General features: G+C 37.7%; 1 protein-coding gene across 15 annotated transcripts in view; it reads right to left on the bottom strand.

Moving 5' to 3' along the window:
* LRRC7 (leucine rich repeat containing 7) overlaps positions 1-21,016 on the bottom strand; it is a 175,466-nt gene that overhangs the window by 106,556 nt on the left and 47,894 nt on the right. For all 15 annotated transcript variants that reach the window (XM_068689959.1, XM_068689947.1, XM_068689952.1 and 12 more), the window contains one exon: positions 13,735-13,822. In XM_068689959.1, coding sequence (XP_068546060.1) covers position 13,735 — 1 coding nt within the window. In that variant the 5' untranslated portion in view covers positions 13,736-13,822. The remainder of the gene's footprint in view (positions 1-13,734; positions 13,823-21,016) is intronic.

Raw genomic sequence — 21,016 nt, forward strand, 5'->3', positions numbered from 1 at the left:
ATGGTTTATGACTCTTGGACAAAGTTAATGATGCCATGGCAAACGAGCAAACTTATTTACTGGTATTTCATGAGTAAGTATCACAGTTCATTGAACACACACCAAGAATATTTAAGACTAGAAAAAGACACCACAAGGAATTGGAATTAATAATTTCTGGTAAATGTTTTCTTACAATTTGCTTTCAGTTTCCTAAGGACAGCCGTGGGTGGCACATTCTCACTTTCTGCAGGCCAGTTTTTGACACACGAATGCATTTTGCAGCTTTCTCCGGTTGTTGTTTATACATGCTTTGCCACTGTCCGCTGCCCCATCATCCAGAACTGAATTCAGAAAAGCACCCTGTGCCCCATCAAACAGGGTGTGAAGACATCAAACCCATGTCTTCTTTTTGGGCAGCGTGGGGCTGTCCCTGCTCCTGCCCCCTGCAGGACCCATGCCATTGCCCTGCCCCACACCAACACCTCCGGCCGCTGCTGCCTGGGACCTCGGGAGCCCAGCAGAACAGGAGGGCAGGCTGCAAAATGCCATTCAGGGCAGATATGGACTGTCTGCTTACATTCTGTTAGCTAATTTTCTGGCTTATGCCTATTCTCTCTACTCTTCCAACAGACAAATCAATTTTACCCAGCCATTTGCTGGTTATTTTTTTTTGCAGAATACCCAACTTCCATTACCATCACACCCACTGTTGAATCAGACGTCCTTGCCAAATCCACATGCTAATGCTACACCAGGAGACACCCCTGCTAACAAGAAGCAGTCACCTCCTCTCATCTTTTGCCATGTGAAAGTTCAGGGTCTGGAGCAAGCTAGTCCCATAGGCTCGCTTCCTGGTCAGCACCTTAGTGTGCAAATTTATTCCATCTCAAGTTAGTGGTTGGCTACCCATGGGAAAAATAATGCAGGCTATTCAAAACAGGGCATTTGAAAAAAAAAATAAATGTATTTCTAAAGGTTTTCATCAGCAGAGGGCTCTAGAACTACATTCTCTTAGGTATAGTGCTCCCTCCCATGATTAATCTGTCCCAGTTTTTTTTAGTCAATTAACATGCTGTTCTTATGGTACAAATGTTCTCTAAAAAATTCTCACAGCTGAGCTGTCAAACACTGAAATTCAGTACATTGGAATGTCAGGTTTTTAACAAAGTCCTGGAGTTTGTAAAGTATAATCAGAAGTTTAATGCCCAATTATGCAATCTTAGCAATAACTTTCTGAAAAGAACGTTATTGCTTTTACTGTAAACTGGGACCATCAACCAGAACTGTGCCAAACTGTTCCACTCAAGGAATACAGAGGCTTGATTCTTAATGGAGGGGTTCATCAGATTTCATCAGAAATTAGAGGTGTGAACATACCAACGCTGGAAGAGTCAAGCTCTTTGGCCCATTCTCTCCATGCAGTAACAATGATTTTCTTTGTTTTGTGGTGTTGTGTTTTGTTTTGCTTTTTCCTTAGTATTTCCCTTGCTTATTCATGCTTTTGTCTGGTGGTCATAATTAAATTGTTAAGTATTCATTCTTACAAAACATAAGGTCTCTCCTTGTCTCAGCTCATTTAGTTTAGCAGACGTTCTTCAAGGGCTAAGATACCTCCCCTGAGCAAACACAATGAATACTAAAAGTCCAAATTAATTTCTCACAGCCTGAAAGAAGATAAAATAAATATGGACAAAGCACTAAGCAAAATTTTAGCATCCACCTACCTGCTCAACTAAGTCTTAGCTGTATATAAACAGTGATGGCCTTTTGGCAGCAATTTATAAATAGCCATACAACTTCCATTGTACAATCTGCTCTGGCTATAAAAAAAAAAAAAAAAGGAGAACAAACACGGCCTAGAGGCATGTAGTTTTAAGCTCGAGAAAAGTGAAACACAGAATTTGTTGTCCTTGACTGAATTAGCAACACTATGGTATTTTAATGGGCATGTTTTCTGTACTAGCTATCTGCTAGTAAAATCATTTGGACAACTAGAAGCCAGGGCAAAAGCTCCACTGAAGCAGGTGCTAGGTTAACACCAATCAGCACTGAAAAGATATGCCCAGACCTGACTGAATTACAGTGATGCCATAATATTCATACCACTATTTGCAGAGATGTTCAAATATACTCCTAATCACATTTTTAAATGTTCGGGAATATTTGAAATTCTTTAAATTCCTACAGAAGCAGTCAATAATATCATTTAATCTACTTCAGAATGCAACCTTCAAGCAGTTGCATTTTATGAGGATTTAGCAAGTTCTCCTGAACTGCGTCAATGTAGCATTTGATTTGCCTGTTTCCATAATCAAACCGAATAAACCCTATTTGTCATTCTTACAATGTAAGCAAAAGAATCAAGGATTATCTCGAAAGTTTTATAAATTTAATCTAGGCAGTTCATGATTTCAGCAGTTTATTCCAAGTTAAATTATTCTTGCAGCCTTCTATTGGTAACTGAAAATCCTGAATTGATAACTTTCTCTACATGAACAGCACAGCAGGACATGGTCCACAATACCTACTCCAGTGTCCTTTCGTATTTGACATTTTTTCTTTGCTATTGCCTGACCCATCAAAAGACTTTAACGCTAAATTATACTGAGAGATTTATAACATGCTTGTAATACACACAAATTGAAAGATGCTTAATCGCTTTTCAGTCTCTATATGGCTTATTTTTATGTGACTCAGGGAAGGCAACAGAAAGGGCTGCTGTATGGATACAGATGTCCACATGAAAAATAAACAACCCATGCACTGAATGTGCAGCCCTTAGCTCTGGGTGATCACTGAACAACACTGCACATAAAGAAAAGAAATCAGAGAGCATGCATTTACTAATATACTACAGGTAATCAGCTCTTGTAACTTGGAGATGATTCTGCTAAGATCAATCACGCACATTTCTTCTTTGGGTTTCATAATGCCAAAATAAAAAATATTTCCCTCAGGAATTGACTTAAAATAATGTTCATAACTATCAAGGTATTTAACTCCGTCTATTGAGTGGTAAGGAAGGTTATCTTTTAACCGATAGCAGAAGATATGGACTACAAGACACCACCACCAGAATCATTACTGCTCATGGCTTGAGAGGCTACACACATAAAGACCAACATTTAACTCTAATTGCCACCTTCCAGGTCTTTCAGTACACCCACTATTTCCAGCTCTCAGCTATGCTGGTTTTGACAGTTTCACACTGTGTTGTCATGCAAGAGAGGGACTTGCAGAAAACCCTTCTGCAGAAGACATTGCAAAAGCCAGCAGAAAGTACTGGGGAGCACCTTTAAGGCATAAGCTTTAGAGCCAGCTTCTCAGCCTCTTCAGAGGTTCATTGATTTGAAGGCACGTAACTGCAGACTGAAATCACAGAAAAAGAGTATCGCTCTGCTCAGTGTCAGCTACCTGTCCGAAAAAGTACATTGATCTGAAAATGAGGACAGGCAAAATGATGGCTGCAAGAACAAGATCGGGACAGTATCCATTATTTTAATGCGGGAGAAAATAAGAGTATTTGGAGAGGGACATGAAAGAATCTGGAAATGCATGAAAAATCACCAGCAGTCACGATGATTAGAGAGAAGACAAGCAGGAGCAGGTAGAGGTAGTGGAGAATGGGAACAAAAGCCGAACATGTGGCTGAAGGAAAGCATTTAGTCAATACACAAGAAAGAGTAAATTGCAAATCCAGCAAAGGGATGCAATGATAGCTTCACTGCTGAACCACTGTGCTTTGATCTCATAGCAACTGCCACAGACCTTTTTATCTCTATAAAGAGGTGATTACAGCTTTGCTGGGTCAAGTGACATATGGATCAAGACTGCCCAGAGTACAGTACTGCAAGTGCCACTGAACCGCATTAGAAACTGAACATGAACATCTGAATTTCAGCCTGAATGAGGAAAAAACATTTGGAACAGCTTGGAATGAATCCCGTTTCTCCCTCCCACCAAGGAAAACAGATGGTATCAGAAATATGAACAACATCCTAACAGTCCATGCTACTGTTCTTAACGAATAAAAACAGAGAGGCAGAGAAGTATAGGAGAAAAAGAACTTTCCTGGTGAATTATGACATCCTACTATGGCTTACAACCTTATCTTTTAATCTATTACCTAAATTCTTCAACTCCATCTCCAGTCAAATGGTTTCTTGCTCCTGCTGAGCCCTACTGGAATTTTCTTGTAGACCTTCATTTTTTTTAAGATTCATACTCCCATTGATAACTGACCTAAAATTATTCAGAGGCTATTTATACCTACTTACTCCTTTGCCAAGAGGCTCATTTATAGGTATGAACTTTATAGAATAGACACAGATCTAACGGAAGAAGGAAATTCAGAAGAAGCAAAAGAAACTTATGAAGTCATCAAAAACATTCATCCTTGCAGAATCTTTTTTGACATTATCTGATGATCTAAGGCATAAACAAAACAAAATTTCTAAAGCACTGTAATTTAAACTGACTTTATTTTTTTCCTTTACCGTAATAAAAACATAAATACAGCAATAAAAAATAATGCATGAAATGGCTTCTCTATCAGCAAAACGAAGTCATGTACAGCTGTCATGGGCTCCCCCAGCCTAGCACAGCAGTGTGGCCAGGTGTCTGGGTCATGGCATAAGCAGAGAAGCTGAGAGAGGTGGGGATGCTCTGCCCCCAGAGGAGAAGGGGCAAGGTAATTCAACCGCTGCCTTCTACATACATGTACTACAGGCAGGGGGATAACAGAGGGGACAGACCTAGGCTCTTTTCAGAGGTGCACAAGAAAAGGCCAAGTGGTAATAGATACAAGTAATAGCACAGGAAATTTTGACTAAATACAGGTAAAAGGTCTATGTAACGAATGCACGGCACTACAATGGGTGGGCCAGAGTCTGAGGAAACTTCATCTCTGAAGATACTCAAGAGGATGAGCAGCCTAATTTAACATCAAAGCTGGCCTTGTTTTGAGTAAGGAGTTGGACCTGAGACTCTTTGCTTCTCAATTTCAGTAACTCTAAGGTTCTATGATTTGGTTTATTCATAGGTTTTCTTTCAGAAGTTCAACTCGTACACTGAAAATACATGTATATGAGACTAGGGAAAAGAATTTAGACAAAGGACATTCAAAGCTCTCCTTTTTATCAGGTGTCCTCTTTCATTACATAATGCAGCAGCCTGGGAAAAGTTTTTGTGAAGATGAAACGTATCCTGTTTCTTCTAAGATATCTGCATTGTTATGATCCTCAAAAAAATAAATAAATAAATAAATAAATGACATTAGCAACTATGGTTATGGAGTCTTGTAGAATAGTAAATAGACATAAACTATACTCCTAAACATGCTTGCTGCCTGTTCAATGACAGAAAAGCTCTACCTTAGCAATTTTAAATGTTTGGTTGGTTTACATCTTATTTGTAAATAGCTATTTACAACGTATTGTGTAATTGCTCCCTTTACTCTTCAAATTTAACTTAAAAATCCCAAACACTGTACACATATTTTACAATTAATTCCTTCCTAGTTATGAAATTCACTCCCTAAAATAAATTGCTCCTATTTTGTGGTTTGGATGCTTACAACTTCCAGCCTGCTCATCTGCTTGTTAACTTTCTAAGACAATATTTTGAGTTTCAAACAGTTGGTTATTTACAGCTACCAAAAGCATGCAGGAATTACTTTAAATTTAAAACTTTCAATGCTAAAAATCTTTTGAAAATAGGAAATATAATTGGTAAGTATGCTGATATTGTTCAGTTCACAAAACCTTAATTAAGTAAGAAAATGTGAATCTGAGATGTGTGCCTCTCGTACATATTCAATGACATTCACTTCATTAAATGTCTTCACCAAATACCATTTATGCTAACTGTGTTCAAATGCACATTCTACTCTGTTCTCAGCATAACCATTTCTTATCAGTAGAGATGTTTTGATGAAAGCTATTAAATTGCTTACATTTAAATAAAACTGAAATTCTGACATTTTTTAATTACAGTCTTGCCTCTTTTTGCTCCATGTAATCTCTAACATATTTATTCATTTGTTTTAATCCTGTCAAAATAGACACAAATCAAAAATTAGTCCTGTTTTCAGGTTGAAGCTAACTACTGTGATGAAGCTGGAGATCAACATAAATTTCAACAAGTCTTTCCCTTTGTTATCTCTCTTGTACGTTGACAACATCTAAATGTTCAGTGTATCATAGGACCAATTCCAAATAGTCTCTTAGGTTACTTTAAATTGGCAATTATAAATGAAAGAGCAAGTGTTACAGTGTTCATTCTAATATGATGAAATCTATTGCTAAATTCTAACAAATAGACATTTCTGCTTACGCACCTGGCCTTATTTCTGTATCATAAAAAATTAAAAGGATTTTTTTTTTTTTACTGACTTGTTTGATGTAAATAGAGATATCTAAAAAAAATAACAAAAATAACAGGAGAAAGTTTGCAGCTGTGACATCAATTTCTGATGGAAACGGAGACAAGCTAATCAGTTCCCTAACTTTATGTCCAGATGTTCAAATATTCAGGAACAAGACAAGTATCAAACTTCCCATATCTATTATAACTGCCCTGTACTTCTGCATAACACTCAGAGGCTGCAGTCAAATTGGACTAGTCAAAAACGATGGAGCTTAGTCCCCATTCCAAAAACTTGGCAACCTGATTTCACAGCACGGGCAAGCAAACAAACGAAGCAGAAATGCCAGGGCTGGTAGAAACAAGGTATTCTGGTAACACGCTGGTACATTTATTTTCATTAGCAAAAATCTACAACCCATTACATACCTGTCCACTGCCTGGCGTTAGGCAAACAGTATGGAAGGTTTACAAATAACTGCCCTAGTTATTTAAACCACAGAACTCACGTGTAATTGGTTATTTACTCTGAATACAAGAGCCTGAAAGGTATTTTGAGGAAAAATGCTGTGAAAACAGTTTTACAAACCAATACGTAGAAAATATTCTGGGTAAGTTGCTAGCCTATAAATATGGGTGACAGCACTTAAGTAAAAGTTGGGGAACAGACACTGTAAAGTGAAATCTCACTTGAGCTCCTTTCCCACAGTATTTTAAACACTGCTGCTCCCCATTCACTCGCTGAATGGAGGGAAACATGCCCATGAGCCAGAGGAAGCTGCCAGCTCTCCTCCTGTGCTCTGCCAGCCCCACTGAGAGGATGGAAGCCCCTCAGCAGGTAGCAGAGCAGCACAGCGGCGAATCTGTGCTGTTCCCTTCTTATTTGGGGCTTACTCTCTATTTCCAGTTCAGATTGGTTGCAAGCTGAATCAAGAATATATACATGTAAGCACGTCCCCAAGTAACAGAGAAACCTGTAAAGTTTGAAAAATTCTAGAGAGATCAGGATGGAAGTTGCTGAACTAGCACTGAGATTTGCGAGCATCAATTTATAACAGAATCCTTTATAATAAAATGATTTCATGTTGTCACCTTCTATGATAGAAAGAAGATATTATTTAGCAGACAAAGAACCTGTCTTCTGGATTTAGAAGATGATTATCATAGATGTCAGTCTGATTGAGAAAGAAGTTCATTCTGGTTTAGAACAAGTTGTTTCTTGAAATTTTCTTGAGTTACTTTTTCTCTTGAAGGGAGTTTTCCTAAGAAGAACCATCAGCTTACAGACGCACATCTGAAATTAGAAAGCTTGTTGAAAAATATTCTGAAGTACGGTGTAACTAATATAGTGTGGCTCCCTGGCATTTTCATGGCGAAAAGCATACCAAATATTTTTCCTACTTCACGCACGTTGGCAGCAGCTAAATTCTAACCCACACTTTTATGATCCTGAAAGATATTGCATATGTATACAAGTGGCCCATTGAAATACAAAGTGCATGTTTTACAAGTGAAGTTAATTCTAGAAAAAGCATACCAGAATGGCATTGTATATTACTTCATGATTTCATGATATTAAACAAAAATAAAGGAGTAGGTAAACAGAGGATGTTCACTTCTTCCTCTCCTCCACTTCTGAAACATTACATCAGTCAATAAAAAATTTAAATTGGCCAAACTCCTCCGCCTAAGTGTACAGTATTTGCCCTTTCCAAATAGAAATGTCAGACTCTGCTATGACTAAAGATGACTCACAACCAAAATCTCAGCTCTTAACTCTCAGATGAAATCAAGGTTTGAATTTTGCATGTAAACATTTCCTTTCAGAAGTGCATAAACATATACTTCTGAATGTACATTTTAATACTAAGATGTATCCATAAGCATTAAAATGCAAGCATTCTACATAAAAATGTGGTTTTCTCTTGTTTAGTCATGTTTAAGTTGTTTGCTACCCTTATCTGTATTGTCAGTAATTCACAACTTTTTCACGTGTCAGGAGGGGCAATTCCCCCCCCCCCTCAGCACTACAAGGCCACCCCCGGAGAGCTGTGCCCAGCCCTGAGCTTCCCAGCACGGGTCAGGCACAGCCCTGCTGGAGCAATGATTAACGGATGATTAACATAGAAGCTCTCTCATCTTTAAAGAGATAGAAGTGAGAAGTCACACAAAACATGAGTCTTTCTTTCATGAGGAAAAGGAAAAAAGAATCTGAGACAAAGCTCCCCGGCACTGCTGGCTCCATTTCTGGTTAAATGCAATTGATCTTTTACTATTAAGAAGAACAAAAAGTAAGGTTTCCCATAATCTAATCCAAATTCGATTAATATTTCAACAACGGTGTTACAAACTTTTTGCGTATTACAGAAAATACTGCTGTGCAAGTGTCTGTGTTCCCATACACAGGCAAAAGTAAGATGTGAATACCACGCTCCAAAAATCCAGACTGAGCATTAATTAGCATCCCTGATGCCATTAAGTTTCACGAAAGTCAGCACACAGAATGAGATTTATCCCCATTCAAAATTTCTTGTCTGAATTCTGTGAAGACATTGTGTGAGGTCACTGAAACTCAGTGCTTCTGATTCAAAATCAGTTTTCAAAGTTTCAAGACCAACTTCGGAGACAGGCTTTTGTTTAAGAATGTATTTAGTAAATTTTATATTAATTCATGTTGTATCTATTGTAACAGTGCACAGTATGGCATGACTTATCATTTCAAGTCATGTAGAAAAATGAAACACTCTGAACTAATTAGAGGAGCAGCTGTTTTTAACACCCATGTGTTAGACTGTGATAACATTTCTAGACTACTGAAAATAGCTGCTCCTCCAATTTACTCACAAGGTGTCTAATATTTTCTGATTCAAACTGTCAAGATGTTCCATTATAACACAAACAAGAGAAACTTTGACCAAGAAAATAAGGCAAAATGTAGCAGTTTGTAGTGGTTTAAAAATAAAATAAAATGAAACAAAGACAATATTTTGACTTTCATGTATATAACATCCATATGCCATGTCAAATAATCTCAAATGACATCAAATGTTATGTTGAACTTTTAGTGACAAATAACCAAGTAATTGAAACAAAAATTAATATATTTCACAGCTATTTTTAAAAATTTAAATCTGACATTTTCCAAATAATTTAGGTAAATTACTTGCATTTCAGAATTAGCTGTCCAACTTCAGATTTTGACAGCTTCAAGAATTTCCTCGAAAGCATGTGTGGAACTCTTCTCTTTGAAACAGACTGAAAGTTCCTGGTCAGGAAGGGATCAAAGTACTGCTAACTGTGAGGCAGGAAAAGTGGGTTTGATTATTCACTTTCCTGGGGTGGAATTGCCCTTACTAACTAACGTTTCAGGAGATGGGGTTTGTGCATGCTGATCTAAAGGCAGAGAACTGAAATCACATTTTCTAAAAAGATGTATGAGTATTTTTAAACAGCCCTGACTGACGTGCTTCATAATCCTAAGCACCTGCACATTAATTTCTATGATGACAAATCCTTCCTGTCCTAGCAAGACTTTCTTGTGTCTCTGTAACAGAAAGAATAAAGCAGCTGGAACCTAAACTAGTGTATACCTTAACTTAGCAGAACCACGAAATTAAGCACAACATACCCAAAGATGATGTCCTTGCTCTTTACTGCCTTTACACATTGTTTCATCACGAGGATGAACCAGCAAATGTGTGGTTTATTAACATCGGCATGCTAACTATGGATCTTCCAACAGGGATCACTCGGTGTGCTAGCAGTGGTCAGCTCCACTCAGATTCAATTCAAAATGCTCTAGCATGGTCTATGGCAAATGAATAATAAAGTTCTGTGATTTTTCTTCTGAATGTGTTGCATGAGACACAGACAATGCTCCTTGGAGAGAGAACTGCTTATCAGATGTTTGAGGAAACATCTCAAAATCACTCAGTTAATGCCACTACTTAGAAGACATTATCAGTTATATGGAGACAGATAATCTACACGAATCCACATCAGAAATATAATTTGAATCTGTGACTAATCTCCTAAATAATATAGAACTTTTTTCTTTTTTTCATATCTAGAGTTGTGAAAATCAGATAAGATGAACAGAGAGGGCTTCCTTTAAAATGGCATCAGCTCTGCAATGCTGTTAGACCATTTTTCAAACTGACTCACATAGAAGCTCTTGGAGTTATACTACCAGTGGCAGCTCATGCCAGAATACGATCTTATTCCTCAGCACTTTCATGTCTCCTGACTATAGCTAACTTTCCTACACATTTTTAAGGTAGAAAAGTAGAACTCATTCCTTGTAGCCAAATTGCAAGGAAGGAAAAATATGTCAGGAGTCAGTGAATGGCTGTGGCTGGAAGGGACATCCAAGATGAGCTGGTCCAACCCCTGCATGGCACCAAGCAGAGGCAGCTGGAGAAGGCTGCTCAGGACCAGGTGCAGTCAGGTTTGCGTGGCTTTGCAGATGAGACTTCAACATCTCTCTGGGCAGACCGTTCCAGTGTTTCATTACCCTCACAGTAAAAATGTGTTTTCTTATGTTCAGATGGGATTTCACATTTCAGTTTGTGCTCATCACCTCTTGTCCCCTCTCTGGGCACCACTGCGAAGGGTCTGACTCCAGCTTCTTCACTCCCTGCCCTCAGGTATCTGCACATTTATTTGTATCCCTCCTGAGCCTGCCCTTCTCCAGGCTCAGCTTGCTCAGCCTCTCCTCATAGGAAGGATGCTCCAGGCACTTCATCATTCAGTGGCCCTCCACCAGACACGCACCAGTGTCTGCATTCAGCCAGTGTCTAAGCAGTACGAATGAGAGGGCTCTTAGCTGGCCTAAATTGGCATCATTATATTGATTTCAGGGCGAACTCAGATCTATTTAGATAGATAATGGCTCCATAATTTGACAGCAGTAAAGGCAACCACTGAGTTGGAAGGAGTAAACATGAAAACATTCTCAGTAAAGATGAGTGTTATATATCCAGTGGTAAAAATTTATACTAATTAAGTAGCATCATTGAGGCTAAGAGGTAGCTGCTAAAAAAATCTCTTGATTTTCAGTTCACTTTCCTCATAATTATAAAACAAGATTTTGGGACAGAGAATCCTTATAGTTCTGGAACAGGTGTTTTGTACTTTGCAACGCAATTTCTCCCATTTTTGTTTTCCAAATTACAAATGAGTTAACTGAAACCAATTAAAGCATATTCTGTACTGTGAAAAGTAATCATGGACATACAGTTAAATGTTTAATATATTGATGCAATTCGATTTTGATTTCAAATATAATATTTCTAATGAAATGTATGCATAATATAATACCAAAGTTCATACCAAAACTTCTACAGTCCAGATCACCTTGACAGATGTTCTGGTGTCACAGCATCATGTGATAAAGTACATATCGGTAAAGTATTTTTTACTACTCTATCAAGCACCTGACACAGGACAGGGGGCAAGGTGCTTACTGCCATGATGTCGCTCTAAAAGCCCAGCCCTATCTGAGATTAGCATAAAGCCCATGCCAGTGCACAGCACGGCCAGATTCCCTTCTCACTTCAAGACAAGTACACCAGGAGTAGCATTCATTCATCTTTCTGAATTCAGGAGAGCTGGTAGAAGAACAAAAAGCACTGTTACAAAAAAATATGTTGTCACATTTTAAGTGAGATCCATGATGTTGATGAAATCCTACTTTTGCTAAATCCGAGCAGTTTTGCCTCTGAATTCCTCCTAACATGGAAGCAGGATTAAGGAAAAACCTGATTAATACAACAGACTTGCTCTCAGAGAAGATTGGTTTTTATATCCCACTCTACCTATTGCAAAAATCTGCTTCCTCAGCATGATTCACAAAAAAAAAATAAAAAATAAAAAAAATCCAACCATGGCAGCCTAAACCTTTTTTACTTTTAAAATACTACAGAATGTGCCTCAGCCTTAATTACATCTCTTGAACATAACACAAGTTTCTTCTCTTCTGTAAATAAGCAAACATTCCTAACTGAAGGTGACGTTAATTTCCACTTCTGGAGAACCTAGCGTGCTACTTTAATATATACATATTTACACACATCTATGCTGTTCGATTTATTTTACAAAGAATATCACGTATGTATCTCAGGAAACAGTTCTTGAATCTTCAGGAAAAATTTGAGGAAAAACAACTATGTATTCCCAATGGCCAATGTAAGGTTATTAACAGAGATTCCAGGTCTGCTTTTGGTTACGATATTTTCGTTTATTCATTGCTCACATACCAAAGCACAGGCAGAAGTTCACAGTGTTCCAAGTGATACTCCCACTGCACTCGCCTTGACATATTTTGACATCTGTTACTGGTTCTTTATCAAGTTTTTACACGAGTATAATATCGGACTGGATTTTTTCAGATCGTCCCTTTCATCAAGCAATTTGGAGATGAACCAGACATTACCAAACACATTTGGGCTGACTTTCACAAATAGTAAAACTTAGGAAAATAAAAAATCTTTTTAATGGGGTTAAAAAAAAAAATATCAAAGAGAGGCTCCACATTTTACTAATATGTAACCAGTAAATAGGTTACATTTTTAAAGAAGGAAGTTATATTAAAAATCCCACTAATCTTACCAGAAGTAAGCAACAGAGACTTTAGAGAGGTTGTTCCAATAGTGCTGCATACTGCTTAGTTTTCATTTTGTATCTTCCTACTTCACTTTGATTTGAATGCCCACTTTGCAAATAATCTTTTACTTCACTTCAAAATGCCATAACAATAAAAATACAGCAAACCCTTCTGACATATTTAGATTGCTGTTCATTGTTTACTTGCATTTTAATTAATTGCAACATAACCTTTTCAAGTAGATTTAAAGCTTATTAAACAAGGCAAAATGTTCAATTTCAAGATGGAAACAATTCAGTGAAAAGTAAGTTTTCATTTACAATTTAAAGCTGACCCAGTAGACTGATGGCCATAAAGACACTTGTATTTCTTTCTCATGAAGAGAGCATACCCTAATATCTGAGCCCTCAGATGATAATCACGGTGTAGCTGGAATCTACTCTCCCCTGTACTTGTGTAAATCTGTAATACAGTCATTTATTTTGGTAGATTTCAGCTGGAATACTCTAAAAGCAACATTTGTTTTAAAATGAATGGGTAAGCATTAAAAGAACTTGCAATTTAGCACTCTCCAGACTAGACACACACTGTACACTACTAAGTAGTGCATTGTCAGTTAATTCATTCAAATGATTCTTTTCCTCTTTTTTGTTTAGACATTAGAATGAAAATCTAGTGACTGCTGCTTAGCACCCTTTCAGAATGAAGTCTATGCATGTGCATCAATTAAACAGCCCTGATTACAAGAATATTAATATTTATTAAGGAAAAAAAGGAGTATCTACTTGCTATTTATTCTTGTAGCTGCGTAACTTCTTGTAACTTCTAGGTAGTGACCATTTTGATTCACAACAGTTTTCACGTGGTGAGTTCCTATAAGAAAAAAAAAAGAAGAATTTTTAATTATGTATGATTAAAGAAGCCCCATTAAAAGCAAGTAGGTCAGCACTTCCTTTGAAAAGACTGCTTTGAATGAAGTCATTACAGTAATGCTTGTGCTCCGAGCTGCCTACTTTTTAATTTACACATTCTACTCTTAACATACGCCCAGCCAAACCAGTTAACTTTAAAATGCTCAAAGTGAAATGAAGATAACTTAAAAATGAAAAGAACAGCAAAGTTATGTCTCCAAAATGTGAGTTTCCTGCTGTCAATCAGCTAACACAATCATACCATTTTATGAAAGTTTGACAATCTCATAAAATCAAATTGATACTAGACCTATCCTGATATCTTGGCACTTGCAATGAATCATAATGGATAGAAGTTATAATGGACATTTGAGACTGAAAGGTAAATTTTATTGATAACCTTTTAGTGGTATAATAGAAATACAAAAAAAAAAAAAAAAACAAAAAAAAACAAAACAACAACAACAAAAAACAAAACAAAACAAAAAAAAACAAAACAAACAAACAAACAAAAAAAAAAAAAAAAAAAAAAAACTTGTTATAAACAAATGCGCCAATGGGACAATTTAGAATGAAACTACCTGACTGAGTAAAGGGAAGAAGAGGAACCATCCTGTATCTTATGGAAAGTTCTCCAGCAGTTAATTTACAGAAACTCTGTATATTTACAGAAACTACCATCTATACTCTCCAGCATTATTTAATATCAGTACCAGCAGAATATCAAAGAAGTGCCAAACATCACACTACTTCCTCTTTACTCGAGCTTGTAAGCAGGTAGGAAAGAAGGAGATCACGAAGCTCAAGGAAAAAAAAAAATATTATATATATATATATATATATATATATATATATATATATATATATATATAAAGAATCTCTCTTACATCAGCTTCACCTTGAGCTCAGTAAAGCACAACTTTATTTTTTTTAATCCAGCTCCTTGCTTTGATCCAATGACTGTTGAATTAAAAGTGTACAACTACAGCATCTGTAACCCCAGACTAAAGGGGCTGCACTTGTGCATGCTCGTGACCAGCCGTTCAGAAAGGAGACACGCTCACGCACAGCCGCTCACCAACAGCCCACCCAGACACTACGCCGAGCTGGGTAACCCAGCCAGGCCGTACAGACAGAGGGAAGAAATACAGCAGTGCTCCTAAGCTGAATACATAATGGGTAGGGACTAAAAAGTCACTGTCGTGAAGAGAAACCCCAACTTCAAACTTAGAGAAACAAGTACACCCCCTGCAAAAATTTCCAAATTAACATTTTTGAATTGAGAACAATCTTTTGTCAAAACCAAAACTTATCATGCAAACACGTTCCTACAAGAGCTTTGTTTTCCAAACAGAAGCTGCAAAAGTGTTCTGATGAACTCGAGATGATCCAATTTAACCTTTCTGGAGCAGAATACCAAGATAACTTTCAATTTAAATGTTTCCTATCCTCTAACAAACTCAAAATTGAACTTCTGGATTATAATAGAATGAAAGGCTCAACCGACCATTTTTTAAACAGTGATTTTGGAAGAAATTCTGTAGTCTTTGTTTCAACCCAAAAGAAAAAAAAAATCCTCTGGAACTGAAATTCCCCAGTTTGACCAGCTGCAGTTTCCAGGCAACCAAATCCCTCTCCGAAGGAGGATGCTTAAAGCAGGCTGTGGCTTGAACACAACTTCCCCAGAGAAATGCAGTGTACTTAGCACACTTGTTTGGAGAAAAAAGAGGCATATGGGAATGGGAAGGTGTCTTGAGCAGCCACAGGGAGATTTTGGACAGCTCTGACACTGAACATACAGATGGAATTGAAAGAAAATACAGAAATCTCCCTATCAAACTAAGCCAGTCAGTAAATAATGAAGCCTGTTCATTTATTGTCTAGCACGATTTTATCTTATTGCTTGTGCATGGTACAGCCAGCCAGCTCCAGTCACCCACATCCAGCGCTAGGCATGATCCAGGACAAGAAAACATCTCAGAGGGGAAGAAGAGGACACATCAGAAATGTTTTTATTCAGTATTTTTAGAATAAAGACGTTAACGACAGTAACAATACCTAAAAGCCTTGTATTAAGGACATTCTAGCGGAGAACACTGTTGCTTTGTACAGCACCCCTAGGGGGAAACTGTCTTCTGAAAGGCTTTTAAACAATATTTATAGGCCCAGTAACAATAATATTTCAAAGCCTTTGAAAACCAGCCTTATTGCACTTGGCTAGTCTCCTTCATTATTTTCCCTTTGTGCATAGCATAATGACCTTCTATCAGGTTCCCCACAAAAAAACTATTTCAAAATAAGCTGGAAAATCAGGCACTTCAAAGTTAAGAAATGCCTAAAATAGGTTGCCCTTAGAACCTTAATTTTACCCCATTTTTATGTCCACAGTCCTCAATTGTATGGTATTATCAATGTGGTTTGGGCTCTGTTTGAGGCAAAAGTACTGTGAAAATCAAAGCAAATGTGTAATAAACTCCACCAAGAATGCCAAGGATCTGTATGTCACACAGTTCTGAATTGCTTTTCATAAGCATGGAAAGAGGAATAATTTCATTTCAGAATTACTCACTGCCAAATTTCTGCATTCTGCATCAGAATGTTCAAAACTCCTACAGTAATTTTTAAGATCAGAAAGTAAGCTATTCTTCATTGGTCCTCAGAAGCTGCTCTGATAGTTGTTAAACCTTTTTTTTTTTTTTTTTTTATAAAAAAATATAAAAACTTTTACAATTTTTTTTATTTATTATTTATTTTTAACTTTTATATATATATATATATATATATTTAATAAAAAAAAAAAAAAAAGGAAAAGAGGACAGAAATAAGTCTGGAAAATGTCAATAAAATGCTTCACCTAGCCAATATATACACAAGTTAAATGGTGTGACTAACCTGGCAGTACTCAGCCTGCTAATTACACACAGCGATACTGTTTTGTCTGTAAATCAGAGGGACAGATCTAGCCTTCGATATTCAGCCTCCAGAAAGGAAGCACCCCTGTATATGACTAATATAACAGTAACTTGCTTTTGTATTTATTTTTTCATTAAATTTCAATGAGCAAAATAGGAATCAAGAAAACATTAAAAGTCTAATAAATTTGTCCACTGAAGTGATATAGTGGGATACATGACTGAGAAATTGTTTCTGCAGGTAGCAAGAATATCTCAACATAAAAGCCTGCTTTCTAGCTATTCTCAGCTATAAACATGCCTGAATACGGCCAAAGACACACCACTGCTGCTTTCCCAATATGCAGCTTCTTATTCCTCTTACCAGCTCAGCCTGTGCCTGGCTCACACGAATACTTCACTGATTTACACATAGAAATTTTGGGCAGAGATGAACTAGGCCTGTATTGTTTAGATAGAATCTGCCCTCTGGATATCATAAACGTTTATCCGGAGAAAATATTTCTAGTGTTTTATTTTCTTCAGAACACACAACACCTGGAGGCACGTACAACCTGGAAACACAGAACCCAGCAGTCAGTGTCCTACAGAAAGCAGGTATTTGTTCAATATGCCATTCCGAAGGGACAAATTCTTTAGCCACTTAAAACCATTTTTTCCTCCAGAATAAATTGTTTGCTTTTTAGTGTCTAGCATTGATTTACAGCCCTTACAATGAGAAGTGATCCAGACTGTGAGCATGAGAGCAATTATTTTCTGATGATGCTGTGCCCTTCCCAGACTGGATGGAATAAGAACAGCTCTGTTTGCACATCACTGTTATAAATGCAAAGATTTCCAATGCACTTACATGTTTTATGCTGCAAAAACATCTCCTAAGCTTAAGTGATAAATACAGATGGGTATCACTTGAGAGCATCATAAATTATATCAGATTTGTAAATGTGGCAGGATTTTATCCTTTCATAGTCAAGTACTTGCGACATATAATTGGATTATTAAAAGATGTGAAATACTTTATTCTCACTTCATGATACAGTTTACTCACAGATTGTAAATCCCGTGGAGCAGCAGTACAGCAAGGACCATGTAAGTACAGTAAGGAAACTCAAGGATTGTTGCCCTAAGCACTCAGAACATGGATTTGGCACTGGCGGAGTCAGCCTCTCACAACCCACCAGGCTGACTAGCAAAGCTCCAGCCCAAACCAGTGTTCGGCACACTCCTGTGTAGAACAGGCAGGCAGCACAGAGGAAAAGCTCGTGCCTGATGAGCTGTCAGTGCCTATCCCTGTCCCAGGTGCAGTGCAGGGAGCTGCACTTGCACAGCATCAGTGTTATCTCTAATCAGGAAAGCTGTCAAAACATTCCTGTCTAAACTAGGGAAGGGTCTGGATGCCCCAGATACTGGAGCTCACCAGACTCAGGTTGTCTTAAATCAGATGATAATCCGACTTCTACGTGTACAGTATTTAATGTTTCTCTTCTTTCTCCTTGAATATTTTTGCTATCAACAGTGTCCCTCTTTTTTTCCCCCCCATCCCATCTCCCATTTAGAAAACTAACTTTTTGACAATTGCCCTCTGGAACCAGGAATTTGTACTTATCAATGCATTACAATAATTACAATAATATTTCCACACGTGTTCAGAAAGTAAGGAAAGTTGAATATGGTTTTAGGAAGCAGCAAACCCATTTTTCATTCTTTCACTGCTGTTTTAGGAAAGAAACTATCAAGGACAGCCAATCTTGCAGAGGAACAGAACGTTATTTCCTATAAGCATCAGTTAATGAATGCTCTATTTTAGGTGTTACGACTTTCCATCAGGAGACAGAAAATTGTATATAATGTAATATAATGGAGTTCAAAAAAATTGTCTGGTACTGCTAGCCTCGGGTTTCCTAACAAACCAAACACAAGCTATTGGGAAGCTATTCTCAGGATAGATATATTACACTTCATTTCGGATATGAAAATTCCAAGACATTTGAGGGAAATGTGTAATTTCCCTCAAACAATAAATACAGAATGTAGCACTACCAAACATTACCATTTGGTCTATAAGAGAATAAATTTGTGTAATATAGCATTTAATCTCAAAGATGAAAAATCAGATGCATCTATAAAGCGTATCCTAATGAGGATTCCAGCCTGGGAGAACACCTAACTTAGCCCTTCAAATCAGAAGTTTTCATGGAAAGATGTTCAAATCAGAACATCTTCCATTATCAGAAGGTTTACTTACAGGTTTTTACACAATGAGTTTGGAAACTAATTATGTCACAGACAGAGAATGGAATTTATCTGAAAACAATCAAGTAATAACACAGTTCAGCAGAACCAACCCCATTTTTTCAGATGAACAGCTTTCCTTGTCACATTAAGAAAAAAGAAGTCTGAAAATAGTCATTCTTTTCAAAAATTTCAAATGGGAGCTGCCAACTAAGGAAAATACAAAGTATAATGAGCAAGTGAAACCAAGTTTCCTGTCAGTGTGCATGTCCCATTCTTCACTGGATTCAGACTCAGAAAACCAAGTTCCGTGACACTCAGCAGTAGCAAAGCCTGTTTTCCTACAGAAATATGGTTTTTGTTAAATCTCCTTCTAGTCAATTGGAGCTTTTTTTCTGCAATGGGGATGTTTACAAATTTTCTTTGTTTTGTGGTTCCCTCCTGTGTGAGTGTATTCAGCAACCTTCATCCTTAGGTGGGACACCGGTGAGGCCACTTAATTTTTTTTTCTCCTATCCCCAAATGTGTCAATATTTAATTACACTGGGTAACTCTATCCAGTTTGCTGAAATCAATCAACACGATCAAAAGTTAACAGAAGGACAGAGTGAAATACACACATGTGCAGTGCACAGCTCCAAGAACTTAGGGTCAACTAAGGATTGCCATCCTGAGGCACCGATGCCGATGTGCGGTGCTGTTGTGGGGAGAGCTGTGACCCCACAAGCACTGGAGCCAGGCCACCACCAACAGCACCAGGGAGAGCTCCAGGCCCTGAGCTTGCTCAGAGGAGCCGGGCAAAAACACACAACTGAGCCAGTGCCATGTCTGGGGGTGGATTTCAGAAGCCTCAGGTCGCCTTTGCTACAGCCCTCGGACAGTAGGCTCAGGAGCACATCTTCCTGAGAGGAATCCATGGCAGTTAGCACTGGAAAATCAGAATCATGGTAAGTAATCGCTTTATCTGTATATTTCAAATGAATCATACCAGCATGATTTTATTTCAAGCAAATGCAAACAAGTACTATATATCCATAAAAAGAGGACTGGAAGCTGGCTCATCTAGCCTGTCTCATTCACTACTACCAGGAGCTCAAGTTTCATGCGAAGGAACCCAGCATTTGGTTGAAGTAGCAAGCATGGAAGAAGTACTGATTTTCCTGCTCCTCCACACCTTGCCTATGCCATGCTTTTGGTAGATTTTCTCATGCAATAGAAGTGTTTATAAACTAAAACAAAAGAACTGAAAACCCAGAAACATGAAAATCCACAAAATTTTAGACCCCTCTTAATTAAGGCAAATAATAGCAATATATGTTGGCGTACTGACTTACATGTGAGCACCAACAAAATTAAAGAAAACAAACATTTGTAATAACACAGTGGTCTGAAATGTCAGACCATGATTCTAAATTAATTTTCCCGGAAGTCTGAGTTATATAAGCACATGGCAATATCCATCATCTTCTGAAGTCACAGACAGCAGTTTTGAAAAAAATGAATGAAACATGAATGATATATGCATAATTCTGAGCTATATTCTGTCATCCACCACACCGTAAATCAGCTTGAGAGCTAACTCAACTGACTCTTGCAGCCTTTCTTTTCAATAGGAAAATCCTCCAGGGCACACTTCTTCCGTAGCAGTACACGTTCCATTTTTTCAGCTGGCTTTCAAAATTATCTTTGTGCTGACAAAAAGGAATAAAGGTTTCCTTAAATGTAGGAGTCACTGTCTTTAAGGGCAGCCAAGCATAGGACCACCAGTTGGGTGAATGTAATGACATATTTAGAGACTAGGGAAACTCTTAACAGCACACGTGCAAAAAAAAATACATTATATATCCCAGGGCTGGAATATATTCTAGATGAAAATGAAGCTTATCCTATTGTCTTAGCTGGTCACAGGAACTCTGCAGGAAAGGTGATGGATAATTGAAACCTGGCACCTTTCTGTTCATAGCCTAGCATGTCTGTCTTTATCCAGTGGACATATTTCTGCACCCTGAGCC

Source organism: Anas acuta, chromosome 8, assembly GCF_963932015.1.
Source record: "Anas acuta chromosome 8, bAnaAcu1.1, whole genome shotgun sequence".
Classification (NCBI taxonomy): Eukaryota; Metazoa; Chordata; class Aves; order Anseriformes; family Anatidae; genus Anas; species Anas acuta.